The following is a 14,065-nucleotide window of genomic DNA, read 5'->3' as shown; positions in this document are numbered from 1 at the left end:
ACTCAAAACCAGGTGCGTTTCCACAGCCAATTTCACCAGATAGTGCAAAGAATTGGGAGGTGAGGGGAGCTGTCAATCAGCTCAGCCTTTCACCTGGTACCTCGAACAAGCGCTGGACTGATGGTCAGGTGATTTCCGCATCATCTGACCAGCAGCTTGGCGCTTGCTAGACACCGTTGGGTACTAAGAGAAAGGCTTTGAGAGAATTGTGAGGTGACGAGGAGCGCTGCAGATACACCGCTGAATTTAAGACAAAATCCGTACCGACAGTGGGGATTCTGACTGTTCCTTTCGCAGGAATGCTGTGGATCTCGCCGCAGCAATGGCGTAGAATTTGACATTGACTTTGGTGAGGATTTTTTGTTGCCGAAAAGCCTAACCAATTCCAATGCATGTGAAAGCACCGGCAGCGGGTGATGCTGACCGTGGCATTCAGGTGAACGTGCAGCTAATGTTAGGAAGGCTCGAGTCTGCCAGAATGGGAGCTGCTCTTAGGCTGCGTTTAGAAGGGTGAGAAAAATGTGTCAGTGTGTGTGAATGCGAGACGCACAGAACGCAACGCGTTGTAATAACCCATTATTTACAAAAGGTGTATTTACATAGTGATTTCTCTCTTGCAGCGATGCCACGAGACAGGAAAATGACAGCAAGTCTTATTTTTTTGGGCAGTATCACCCATTATTTTCTATGGGAGCACAGAAAAAAAAAATAAAAAAATCACATTGCATTTGCATGCAGATACAAATTCATGCAAGTGCAATGCATTTTGATTTTTCCAACTGAAACATGTGATTTTCATGTGCAGAGATGCAATGTGCTTTTCTTACAAAAAGCATTGCAATTGCAAGAAAAACTGCAGGTTTACAAGCACCATATCGGTCTGAGTGTCTAGGCTCAATATTGTGCTCGCCTGTGTAAATCCAGTCTTACTGATTCGCTAGCTCACAGAGGGGGTTCCCAGGTGAGGATACCCTCCCTCTAAGACAGGCATGTACCCTAACAGGTGACTATAGACCAGAGTTAACCCTTTTAAAGCCTATGTACACTAACACAACCAGCTTTACTGCTCCAACCAATCTGAACTGTAAAATGCATAAGATTGCTAACATTCATGCAGTTTGTAAACAGTATGGACAGACTGAAGGAAGTACGATGTATGATCAGACTATGAGGAATTACTGTTTACTACCATGTAGACACATTGATCTGCATGGAAACTGTAGCCACAAAGCTATAGGACATTTGTAATAACATAGTAACATAGTTTGTAAGGCCGAATGAAAACAATGTCCATCTAGTCCAGCCTGTTTATCCTCCTATGTTGTGGATCCAGAGGAAGGCAAAAAACCTCAAGAGCAGAAGCCAATTAGCCCTTTTGGGGAAAAAATTCCTTCCCGACTCCCTAATGGCAATCAGACTGTTCCCTGGATCAACCCCTAATAGTTCCTACCTTCCTATATACCCGGATTAACAATTAACCTAAGATTTATATCCTGTAATATCCTTCCGCTCTAGAAAGACATCTAGTCCCCTCTTAAACTCCTCTATGGATTTTGCCATCACCACGTCCTCAGGCAGAGAGTTCCACAGTCTCACTGCTCTTACAGTAAAGAACCCTTTTCTGTGTTGGCGATGAAACCTGCTTTCCTCTAGACGTAGCGGATACCCTCTTGTTACCGTCACAGCCCTGGGTATAAACAGATCATGGGAGAGATCCTTGTATCATCCCCTCATGTACTTATACATGGTTATTTGGTCGCCTCTTAACCTTTTTTCCAGAGTGAATAATCCCAATTTTGATGCCTCTCTGGGTATTCCAGTCCCTTCATTCCATGTATTAGTTTAGTTGCCCTTCTTTGAACCCCCTCAAGCACTGCAATGTATTTCCTGAGCACCGGTGTCCAGAACTGTACACAGTTTTCCATGTGAGGCCTGACAAATGCCTTATATAGTGGGAGGATAATGTTCTCATCCTTCGCCCTTATACCTCTTTTAATGCACCCCAAGACATTATTTGCTTTTGCAGCAGCTGACTGGCATTGGTTACTCCAGTTTAGTCTACAATCCACTAGTACCCCCAGGTCTTTTTCCATCTCACTTTTCCCTACAGTACCCCATTTAGTGTATATTGGTGACATCCGCTTCTCCTGCCCGTGTGCATAACTTTACATTTATCAACATTGAACTTTATTTGCCATTTTTCGGCCCAAGCCCCCAGCTTATCTACAGTGTTCCCCGAAAATAAGGCACCCCTTGAAAATAAGGCACCCCCTTAAATTTGCAGAAGTCCCAAATATAAGGCACCCCCTGATAGTAAGGCATAGTAAAGTGTGCAGGCAAGTCAAGAGGCCTGTCCCCTGCTGCCATCCCCGTTGTCTCCTACCTCCAGATGTATAGGTAGATCTGCAGACAGTCTGCTGTTATCCTGTCCCTGCTGTGCTGTTGCGAGCTCCCCTTGCTGGCTGGAAAAGTCCATACTGTACGTTCTGTTCCTGCTGTACATGTCTGCTGTGATGAGCTCCCCCTGGTGGCCGGAAGCTGCAATACCATCCCTGCTTACAGGTGGTACAGGAACTTCTGTCTGCAGACAGGTACGTTACTTTACAGCCCTTATTTTTTTATGGCTCTGTGTGTGAGTCAGGCAACCTGTGTGTAATTCTTAAGGCTGGGTTCTCGCAGAGCGTATTTCCAGCGGAAATCTCGCAGTTTGGCCACAGCGATAAACAGCGAGATTTCCGCCGGGAAAGCGCTGCTTCAAAACCCACGGCACTCAGCCGCTTGTCTTAAAGCGACCTGGCTGCACACTTCTCCGTTTCTGTGGCCGGTGAATCCGCACCACACCACCAGCTTCTCCTAGCTTTGCCGTGACAGATTTGCTGTCCCATGTGCACGAGATTTCAGAGAAATTTCGTCCACAAAGCTGGCCAATTGAGGGACTAGCAGCCACAGACGGATTTGCCGCGGCGAAATAAGACCCCCCCTGAAAATAAGACGTAGCGCATATTTGGGAGCAAAAATTAATATAAGACGTGTCTTATTTACGGGGAAACAGGGTAGGTCCGTTTGTAGCCGTACTTTGTCCTCCCTTGCATTGATTATATTGTATAATTCTGTGTCATCTGCAAATATTGATATTTTACTGCACAGCCCCTTAATAAGAACCATTTGCAAAGGGCTTTCATTTTTCATAAGGTACACTGGAACCGCAAAAAATGAGGAAATAAGACTTTAATTGATAAATGCTGACTGCCTGCAAAAAGAAAAAAAACTCTTCTAACCAAAAAGTCAAGACAATGAACATTTCCACAAGGAATGCTAATTACTGTTATTTGTTTTGTGCATTTACACTGGGTAATAATTATCATTACAATGGCGTGGAAGCTTATGAATCTTAATGAACACATAAATATGAGCAGTAACATTTGCATTGTCCCACAGAGGAAATCTCAGTCAATTACCATTAAACTCTACAATTTTAGTGCTAATCAAGAATATTTGATAAAATATCTGATATACCTTTTGATTAGTGCATACGTGTGTATAACCATAGACATATACAAACCATAACGAATATTCCTAGTGTTAAGGCCTCGTTCACACAGGGGCGACAAAGTCGCGCAATTTTGTAGCGTTGCTACAATGCTACAAATCACATGTATGAGAAGCGCATGCTTTCCTATGGGTTACTTCACACATGTGATATTGTGTAGTATGCGACAATCAGACACGAAAACCTTGCGGGCCCCGCTATAGGCATGCAACTTGTGAGGTTTTGTAGTCCATGTTTCCCTATGGAGCCTTCCTCCCTGTTGCATCGCATCGCACGAAAACGCGATTTTCGTGCGGTGCAACTTTGACAGTAGGAAATCCTACTGTCAAAGCTAAAATTTAAGCCCTGGCTGCAGAAAAAAAAACAAAAAAAAAAACACATAGATCACCTGTGCCGGGCTATCAGCCCGGCCGCATCTTCTCCCCAGCAGTGATCTTCTTATCTTCTGGACGGGATTCAAAAATCCCCGCCTCCTGGAAGCACTCGCTGTGATTGGCTGATGCTTAGCCAATCACAGCAAGCGCTCGATGAATGGCTGTGATTGGCAAAGCGTCAGCCAATCACAGACAGCGCTTTCAGGAGGCGGGGATTTTTGAATCCCCGTCCAAAAGAGAAGATGATCTGTGCCGGGGACCAGGGGAGAAGAAGCGGTCGAGCTGACAGCGCGGGACAGGTGATGTATGTGTGTTTTGTTTTTTTTTTCTTCTTCAGCTATGGCGTATTTTCGGGGAAGTTCTTATATTTCAAGCCTATCCTGAAAATCCTCGCATGTGGTGCTACAAAGTCGCAGTATCACCGCGAGAAATAACAGCGATATCGCACGGACCAGCGATGTGATATCGCTGCGATTTTCTCGCAACTATGCCGTGTCGCCCGTGTGAACGAGGCCTAATACTGAGAAATCTATACTGTGTACTCATTTTAATATCTGTATATCTATAGTCAGCTAAGACAATAAGACTTAGGGCTGACCTGCATGCTACATAAAACAATGGATGCACAAACTGATGGGATGAACTGTGATCAGTAACCAGCATAGTGGTCTCCAAGCCGGCGCTAACACACTTAATCACCATTACAAAGGTCTCTGTAAGAGGAAGGTTTGCTTTACAGTATAATGATCATTTTTTACATTGTACGCCTTAATCTGTCCATGCTGACAGTTGTATGTAGGCCAGACATTCCTCTAGTGTAGAGCGGGGAAACCTAAGTGGAATATATGGATGTCAGATGCAGAGGCGCACTTGGCAGAGCACTTTACTGACAGCACCTAATGCAAGGTAATGGAGATTTATGTGGTGGGAACAGGTGCATAAGTCACCGGTGGGAGTATTTTACACTCCAACGATTATTAAAGGGCTAAAATTGCAGTTCCTGAGTCTGCTGAGTAACTCTGTCTTATCCTGAGTTTATGTGGCAGATGCAGCCGGTGTTATGTAACAGGATTATTGGATTTGATAGCATCTTATCTGCAATTTGTCACTATATGTTATGCGTGACCTCTCTGTGCTTCCTACTCTTATTCACGTGTCTGATCTGGCCGACATCAATCCGTCTGTTCCTCTATATACTGTATATATGTGGTGAGGATTCTCACACATCTCTAGGCAATGGTCTACAATCACAGGGGTCTCCAATGCAAGGACTATTAACCCCTTAATGAAACAGGCAATGGCTTAAAATGAGTATTCATGTAGATAAGGGATAACTAGCTGAACGTGGATCCAATGTCTCCCAAGAAAGTTCAAGCACTCAGCAATCTCCGGCGCTCTCAATGAAATGAAGGGAGTGGTGGCAGAGCATGCTCACTGCCGGCCCATTCTTTTGCCATTCTCTTGAGGAATATGGGATTCCGGTTCTGGTGATTACTGAGGGTCCCAGCAGTCGGACAGTCACCCATCAGCTGGGTATCCCCTATCCTGCGGATAAGGGATCACAATGTCACTGGAATACCCTTTAAAGAAGTTGTCCCACTTCTAGCCTTTTTGCTGCAAGAAGGCAGATTGTTTCGTGCATTATGCATTGGACCGTGTTGGTACTGCCAGGCTGAATCCTATTCACTTCAATAGAGCTCAACTTGCAGTACCAACCTGGGCCACTATGCACTGTATGAATCTCATTCAGGGAGCAAAAAAAGGGGGACAACCCCTTTAAGAAAGGGGGGATTCTATAGTGCCTGATATGGCTTTTCTCTCCATGTAGATCATGCAATGAGGGGACACTTTATTGGGCTGGGTTCACACGGGACAGAATTGCTGTGGAATGTCCGCACGGCAATTCCGCCCACGGCTCCTAATCCTGGGATTAGCCATCAAAGTGGACGGGATTTTGCAAAAATCTCGCCCACACGCTGCGGCCAATCCATTGTGGCCAAGCCACACGGGAACGGACATGCGGCGTAGAAAACAAAAGCAGCATGTCAATTCTTTTTTCATTTCCGCAGCAGCCTTGCTCCTCTCTATGGGGAGTAAAAGCCGCAGTGGAATGCCGTTGGCAAAACCTCTCCAAAACCCGTGGCAAAATGCAGCAGGTTTTGAAGCTGTACTTCTCCGGCAGAATTCTTGCGGAATTTTAGTGCGGTCAGTCCGCGAGAATTCCGCTGGAAATCCGTACCGTGTGACCCTAGCCTTACAGATACTTTACCTTTCATGATTGGAGTTTTCCTATATAGAAGTTAGACTCGTGACCCCAGAATGCAGCATAAAATTAAGTGACAAGTTTTCTGTGTGAATCCACATTAGAATGGGAAAATCAAGCCAGCTGAGCAACTTCGAATGAGACTTGTTCATCTGTGCTAGACTAGCTGAGACACGTATTTCATAAACTGACGCCCTTGTGGGGTTTTCTCATACAACAGTACAGAGAATATACTGAGAATGGTGTGATCAAGGTATAACATCAAGCGAAAGAGAATTCTGTGAACAGAAACAAATTGGCGATGAAAGGGGTTAGAGGAGGATGTCAAGAATCGTTCTGATAAATGGGCACTACACAGTCATGTAAATCGCAGCACAATACAACGCTGGTACTCAAAGTAACGCATCTGAATGTACAACTTGTCGTTCCTTAACACGGATGGGCTATAATAGCAGATGATTGGTTCAAGTGCCTTTGCTATCTAAGAGAAAAAGAAAGGTAAGACTGGTGGGCAAAAGATTGCAAAAATGGGATCACCGAGTCGTGGAGAAACATCGTCTGGTCAGACAAATCCAGATTTGTGTTGCACCAGGCTATTAGGGGACACAGAATTTGGCACAAGCAGCATAAATCAAAGAACCCTTCCTGTCGGCTATTCAGAACATGTCAATACCATCCAATTTGTGGCAACTACAAGAAGCTCCTTGTCTGCGTGGACCAATGTTCTTGCAGAACGATTTCAACACCTGGTGGAATTGATGCAAAGGCGAATTGCTGCCGTTTTGAAGTCTAAAGGTGGCCCAATGAGCTACTAGATGGGCGTCTCTAATAAAGTGGCCATTCAGTGTATATAATAGCACCTAGAAGGAGTTGTAGTTTAGCTGCTAAACTCAGCATGTAGTTACATCTCAGCCAGATATGCCTGAATTGTGGGGTGATTAGATGAACGGTGTTGCCACCTGAGGTCCTAAAATTGGTCCCCCCTTGGCCTATAAAAGGCTCAGAGGCTCCTTGTGTGTACTGACCTCTTCTCCCGCTTGTTGGCCACTAGACGCCTCTACGACTCAATAGAAGAGATCTCACCCAGTTAACAGATGTGGAGGGAGGCGCATTATTGGAAGGGGAGACTCTATATGGTTGTATTGACGAATTGTTCGTCACCTGGGAATTCTGACCAGACTGTTAGGAGGTGTTGGACCGGTGGATGTGTGAGGGCACACAAGGTGACCGTGCTCATGACACCTTTGAAAGACCACCAGTAGAGAAGATCGCCTGATCATCTCACAAGCATGGGCAGCTCCAACTGTTTAGTGGTCTGCCATCTAGAGACAGGTGGCACCATTCCTACAGGCCCGTGTCTATCGGAATCATTTCCAGGCATTTGGCCTTATGGTGCCCATTACATGTGCTGTCTGACACCTACTAACCATCACTACCGTCTGTAGTGGCTTCATGAATGACGAAACTGGACTGCTATGGAGTTAAAATGGGTGGCCTTCAGCAACAAATCCAGGTTTAGTTTGGGCACTGACAACAGCCATAAAGACCTAGAGGTGAGCGCCTCAATCCTGCCATTGCTATGGCGGGGCACACTGCCCCCACTGCTGGTGTGATGGTCTGGGGGGACATCACATACGACAGTCGGTCACCCCTAGTAGTGATACCAGGGACAATAACAGCTCAGTGATATGTTCAGGACATCCTGTAGCCATATGTGTTTCTCTCATGGCAGCTTCCAAGAGGCAGCAGGATGATAATCTGCCGCACACACAAGGGGGTCATAGAAACGTCTCCACGACATTGTTACAATTCCATTGCTGCCCGATTGCCAGATTTATCACCAATAAAATATGTATGGGGCCATCTGGGACGCCAACTTCAACAGCCTACGAGTTTACACAATCTAGAGCAGTGTTTCCCAAACTTTAGTCCTCATGGACCCCCACAGGTCAGGTTTTAAGAAAAAAACCTGTGACAATGTCTGAGGCACCGACAATAATTACATTACCTGTGCAATACTGAGGAAATCCCCAAAACATGACCTGTTGGGGTGCCTTGAGGACCGGAGTTTGGGAAACACTGATCTAGAGGTTCTATTACAGCAAATGTGAACCGATACGCTGCAGGATACCATACAGACACTGTATGCCTTCATGCCCGCTTGTATCAATCTTGTATCCAAGCTAGCAGCGGTACAACAGGGTACTAAAGCCCCCATGCCCACCCGCATCACATCTTGTATCCAGGCTAGAGGCGGTACAACAGGGTACTAGAGCCTCCATGCCCACCCGCATCACATCTTGTATCCAGGCTAGAGGCGGTACAACAGGGTACTGGAGCCTCCATGCCCACCCGTATCATATTCTGTATCCAAGCTAGAGGTGGTACAACAGGGTACTAGAGCCTCCATACCTGCCTGTATCACATCTTGTATCCAAGCTAGAGGCGGTACAACAGGCCTCCGTGCCCACCCGTATCATATTCTGTATTCAAGCTAGAGGTGGTACAACAGGGTACTGGAGCCTCCATGCCCACCCGTATCATATTCTGTATCCAAGCTAGAGGTGGTACAACAGGGTACTAGAGCCTCCATACCTGCCTGTATCACATATTGTATCCAAGCTAGAGGCGGTACAACAGGCTACTGGAGCCTCCGTGCCCACCCGTATCATATTCTGTATCCAAGCTAGAGGTGGTACAACAGGGTACTGGAGCCTCCATGCCCACCCGTATCATATTCTGTATCCAAGCTAGAGGTGGTACAACAGGGTACTAGAGCCTCCATGCCCGCCCATGTCACATATTGTATCCAAGCTAGAGACGGTACAACAGGCTACTGGAGCCTCCATGCCCACCCGTATCATATTCTGTATCCAAGCTAGAGGTGGTACAACAGGGTAGTAGAGCCTCCATGCCCACCTGTATCACATCTTGTATCCAAGCTAGAGGCAGTACAACAGGGCATTAGAGCCTCCATGCCCACCTGTATCACATCTTGTATACAAGCTAGAGGCGGTACAACAGGGTACTAGAACCTCCATGCCCACCCATATTATATCTTGTATCGAAGCTAGAGGCAGTACAACAGGGTACTAGAGCCTCCATGCCCATCCGTATCACATCTTGTATCCAAGTTAGAGGCAGTACAGCAGGGTACTAGAGCTTCCATGCCCACCCGTATCACATCTTGTATCCAAGCTAGAGGAGGTACAACAGGGTACTAGAGCCGCCATGCCCACCCGTATCACATCTTGTATCCAAGCTAGAGGCGTTACAACAGGGTACTAGAGCCTCCATGCCCACCCGTATCACATCTTGTATCCAAGCTAGAGGAGGTACAACAGGGTACTAGAGCCTCCATTCAAGAGGTCAGTTTTCTGCAAGAAATGCTCCTTTTGCTCCGATTCTGTAACCACTTATATCAACCTTACAATCACACAGAGAAAGTTTCATTTGATTCTGACAACTCCTGCTAGGCGATGGATTTGTTTTGCGTGTGCATTGACCACATATTTTGGCTGTCTATGCACCAAACCTAAATTCCAAGCCAACTGTGAGCTGGCATAGATTTGAGCTATAATTTACAGTGAATCTTGCGGGCTGCGAGTGCCAACATCACCTGATGCTAAACTCACTTAAAATGAAAAAAAGGGGTGGGACCAGTATAAAATACCAAAGTGTAAAACATTATGGTGTGCAAGGTGTGTTGCGACAATGTGTGACAGTAGAAACCAGGTGTAAACACTTTTATAAATGTGCCTTATGGTCTCACTGACAACACTACACCTGAGAGAAATCAGAATAGACGGAATGGCCATGCTGCAGATGTAAAGTCCACACGTCAATTTTTACTCCAATATTTTTCTTCATTGTGGACCATCTATCTGCAAAGACCGATGGAAAATGTGCAGCATTTGTGCTACGTGTGGTTGTGGCCTTAATATATGCTAAGGATGTGTTCACATGTGGCAGAATTGGTGCGGATTCACACCGAAATCTGCAGCATATGTTGTACTGTGGATTTTGACGCAGATCTGCAGTCGATTTCCCCCTTTAACTGTGGATCTGCATCAAAATCTACACCAATTATGTCAATTTGGATTTGGATTTTCTGCTGCGGAAAATATGCACCAAAATATGCTACGTGTGAACGTACCCTAAAGAAGCTTTTTTAAGTCTAAAAGGTAGCGCCAACATTTAAAGTTATACCCTATCTGCAGGATAGGCTATAAGTTTCTAATTGGTAGGGATCCAATCGCTTGGACCCCCCACCAATCATGAGAACAACGGTCCCAAAAGCCCCTAAATGAAAAGAGCATCAGTAGAGCATGCACACTGCTGCCCCATCATTTCAATGGGACTGCCAAAGATAGTCCAGTTCGAGTGCATGGCCATCTCTAGCAGTCCTGTTGAATGGAGAGACAAAGTGCGCTGTCAGCCTCTGCTCCATTCACACACAAGGTTATGGGAGCCCTATGCTTAGGATTGGTGGGGGTACCAGCGGTTGGACCCCATCGATCCAAAAGTTATTCCCTGAGGATAGGGGATGAAGTTTAAATCTTTGCACAAGACCATTACAATCTCCTTTAAAAAGCAGGCAAATATTTATAATTCTGTAAACTTCTTAAAGGGGTTTTCCAACCATATTTGCGGATGGTAAGATAAAGAACAAAAGTCTCAGTTGATTTCTGTCTCTGTACAGTCTCACTTTCAACCTCGTGCTTTGCCAGAATTGCAAATTACCTCCATTTATTTGAGCAGCGCCTGGTTGGGAACAACAGTATGCATAGAAGTCTTCAAAGGGGCCGTAACCCTTTCACGCTACTAGTCGTTGGGGGGCCTGGCAGTTGGACCTCCACAGTTCACATAACAATAGCTACATGCAGTTCTATCTGTAATGTGCCCAGCTTTTCACCTGGTATATTAGCATCACGTAGTAGTGCCAAGTGCTTTTCGCGAATTCTTTTGACATAATCTTGAGAGAAATGGTAAATCTTGCTACATATGCCTTCTACTGAATCACGTGCCACCGCTGCCATATGGGGACCACACTGTCTTCTAAGGTGCTCCAAACGATCCTGAAACAAAGAGAAGGTTTACAATCCTACCTGCAGGAAGACTATACTGGTGCTAAGGAAGCACAAAATTAGAGAAGGTTATAAAGCCGATTATGAAACCAATGAATTTCAATGGTTTCATTCTCATTTGCAAGGTTTTCACTCCTGCGATGCTGCGTGAAAAGAAAAATTAAAGCATCTCCTTTCTTTTTACAATATCACTAGAGATGAGCGAGCACGCTCGTTTAAGGCTGATGCTCGAGCGAGCATCGGTCTTTTCGAATAACTGATCACTCGTCCGAGCACAATGCAGGGGGGGGGGAGAGAGATCTCTCTCCCTCCCCCAACCCCCCCCCCCCCCATCCCGCGGCATGGTGCTAGGACGAGTAATCAGTTACTCAAAAAGACAGATGCTCGCTCGAGCATCAGCTTTAAATGAGTGTGCTCTCTCATCTCTAGATATCACCCACTGTTTTCAGTGGGGCCGGCAGCATTGAAAACAATGGGAGAACAATCACAGCCCGATATCGCTGTAGCCAATGTGCAGGAGCCCTAAGGGTGGTGTAATTGTGGGAATGGAGTGGGTGTTATGGGACATAAAAAAAATAGTGCTTGCATCCATATTCTCAGATACGGAGCTCAGTGGTCTTTACCAATCCTCTCATTTCCTAAATTGTATTGCAACAAGGTTATGATTCACCATCAGACCGCACTTACCATATAATCCTCCTTGGTCGCCAGGTGGTCTCTTCTCAGCCAGCTAAATGTGTCCTCCACGTTCCATTTTACTACCTTCCTAATATCTGGAGAGGCTCTCCTACAGCGAAACAAGAGAGTCTTAGGAATATGTGGCTATAATCATTACATGATACAGACTGAAGTCTATAAAAAAATACAGTAGTGTGTCAGGTGTACTAAGAACCTACAGTTTATACTACAGCATGTGCCATTCACATTAACCCATTCACAGCAAAGGACCTACATAATCCATCATACCGTGAAACGCTTGCCTTGGCTGGAGTATTAGATCTAGTGCTTACATTTTAGTTTAATTAAACCCAAGAATCTTAGCTTTTAAATGATACCTCATACCAGCATAATCAATATTTTAAGTGCAAAATAGGCGCAGCGCTTGTTCGAAATCAGATGAAAAGTTGTACTTTATGGTTCTGCATCATATATGGAGAGCGGTACTTTTTTTTCCCTCTAAGGATATACTCACAGTGCAGTTCATTGCTGCAATTACACAATCGCACAGTAACTGTAGGCATTAGCTGTGATTAATCCAGAGTGAGATCATTCAGAGAAATATGGCGTTACGTTAAGTATTAAGTAAATGTTTCCTAATGAGACAAACCAAAATATATATATATATATATATATATATATATTAGTGGCCACGTACTCATTTACAATAGTCTGTAAATGGGACATACACCTGCTGTAATGGCAATTTCTCATGGAGAAAGTTAATCGCTTGACCAACAACAGCTGTAATTACAGTTTTTAGTGGAAGAGACACAATCACTCGACCAACAACTGCTCATATGACAATTTTGGAGGGAGAGAGAAAATCGCTTCACTAATCAAACAGGAATTTCAGAGGGAAATACAATTGCTAAAATTGCAACTTTTTTGGGGGGAAAGAGAAAAATCACTTGGCCAACAACTGCTGTAGGCACCAAATCCCCAAGTGAGGGCAGATCATCTGAAATGCACGACTTCTCCGGCTGACTGAGCTGCAGACATCAATCAAGAACATGGTGGGCGTATTTTATAGAAACAAGAAATACATAAGGTGAACCACCCATCAGATGGTTTACTAGTAATTTGCTAGAGACAGCAGTGCCTCCATTCATATACTGTGCACTGAAACTTAGGCCCAATGTCCACGGGCAAATCTGAATTGCGGAGCACCTGCAGGAATGATCAACAGTTCAAACTGTCCATAGGAAGACATGGGTGTCGCAGCTGAATTAAAGCATGCAGATTCTTTTTGCAGCTCTTTGGTCCCGCACACATCTGCAGCAAAGACCCGAACAGGTAAGCACTGTCCTCGGCCATTGTGCAGGGTCTGATTCCGCTGCGGTCTCCCGCATGTGGAGTCCGCCCCGCCCGTGGACATGAGGCCCTAGTCGATTTTCTACAGGGAATATGATACTATAAAGGAAATCTGCTGTACGCCACGGCGCTGGTTTACTACAGTTTAGGGAAGCATTTTAAGTGCTACTGACACTCAACTTAATATCAACGGCCTCACCTGGATTCGATAAGTCGCTTGGCAGCCTCTGCATATTTAAACAGCAATCGCTTTGCCTCCTCTCGATGTTTGATACGTGATAATCTGGAATAAGTAACAAGTTGGATTTATGAAATATGAAAAAACTAATCCTCAGATTTGTAAAAAAAAAAAAAAACAAGTAGAGCGAAATACAAAAACAAATCATCTGCTTTCATTACGAAGCTTATCACAATGAAAAGTGGCCACTCAATGACACCTGCCTGTACATAAACATGAGGCGGATTATCACCTTATTGGAACATCATTCATGATCTCTCTGAACATGGATGGAGACACTGCTGGATCGCAGTCACTTGGAAGGAGTGGGTCTGGTCCACGATCTAGGACCTTCCTCTCCAACAGCCAACGGTTAAATGACTCCCGAGGTGGATCAATGCCTTCAAAAGGAAAAAAAAAAATAAGTGAAATGCTTTTACTATGATAAGACAGTAATATTCATGTTCTGATTGCTTTAAAAGTAAAACAACAAATGATTTATTTGTTACTAAGGGCTCATGCACATTAGCACATCCTTCTTCT

At 44.9% G+C, this 14,065-nt stretch overlaps 1 protein-coding gene across 1 annotated transcript in view; it reads right to left on the bottom strand.

Annotated features, from left to right (window-relative positions):
- The window catches only part of PCIF1 (phosphorylated CTD interacting factor 1), a 63,445-nt gene that overhangs the window by 12,598 nt on the left and 36,782 nt on the right, over positions 1 to 14,065 (bottom strand). Inside the window, exons 7-10 of the mRNA XM_066587546.1 lie at positions 13,776 to 13,923; positions 13,505 to 13,588; positions 11,962 to 12,061; positions 11,103 to 11,265 (exon numbers count right to left, since the gene is read on the bottom strand). Of these exons, the coding sequence (XP_066443643.1) occupies positions 11,103 to 11,265; positions 11,962 to 12,061; positions 13,505 to 13,588; positions 13,776 to 13,923 (495 nt within the window). The remainder of the gene's footprint in view (positions 1 to 11,102; positions 11,266 to 11,961; positions 12,062 to 13,504; positions 13,589 to 13,775; positions 13,924 to 14,065) is intronic.

This window comes from Eleutherodactylus coqui, chromosome 13, assembly GCF_035609145.1.
Source record: "Eleutherodactylus coqui strain aEleCoq1 chromosome 13, aEleCoq1.hap1, whole genome shotgun sequence".
NCBI classification, from domain to species: Eukaryota; Metazoa; Chordata; class Amphibia; order Anura; family Eleutherodactylidae; genus Eleutherodactylus; species Eleutherodactylus coqui.
This window is presented reverse-complemented; position numbering and strand designations above follow the sequence as displayed.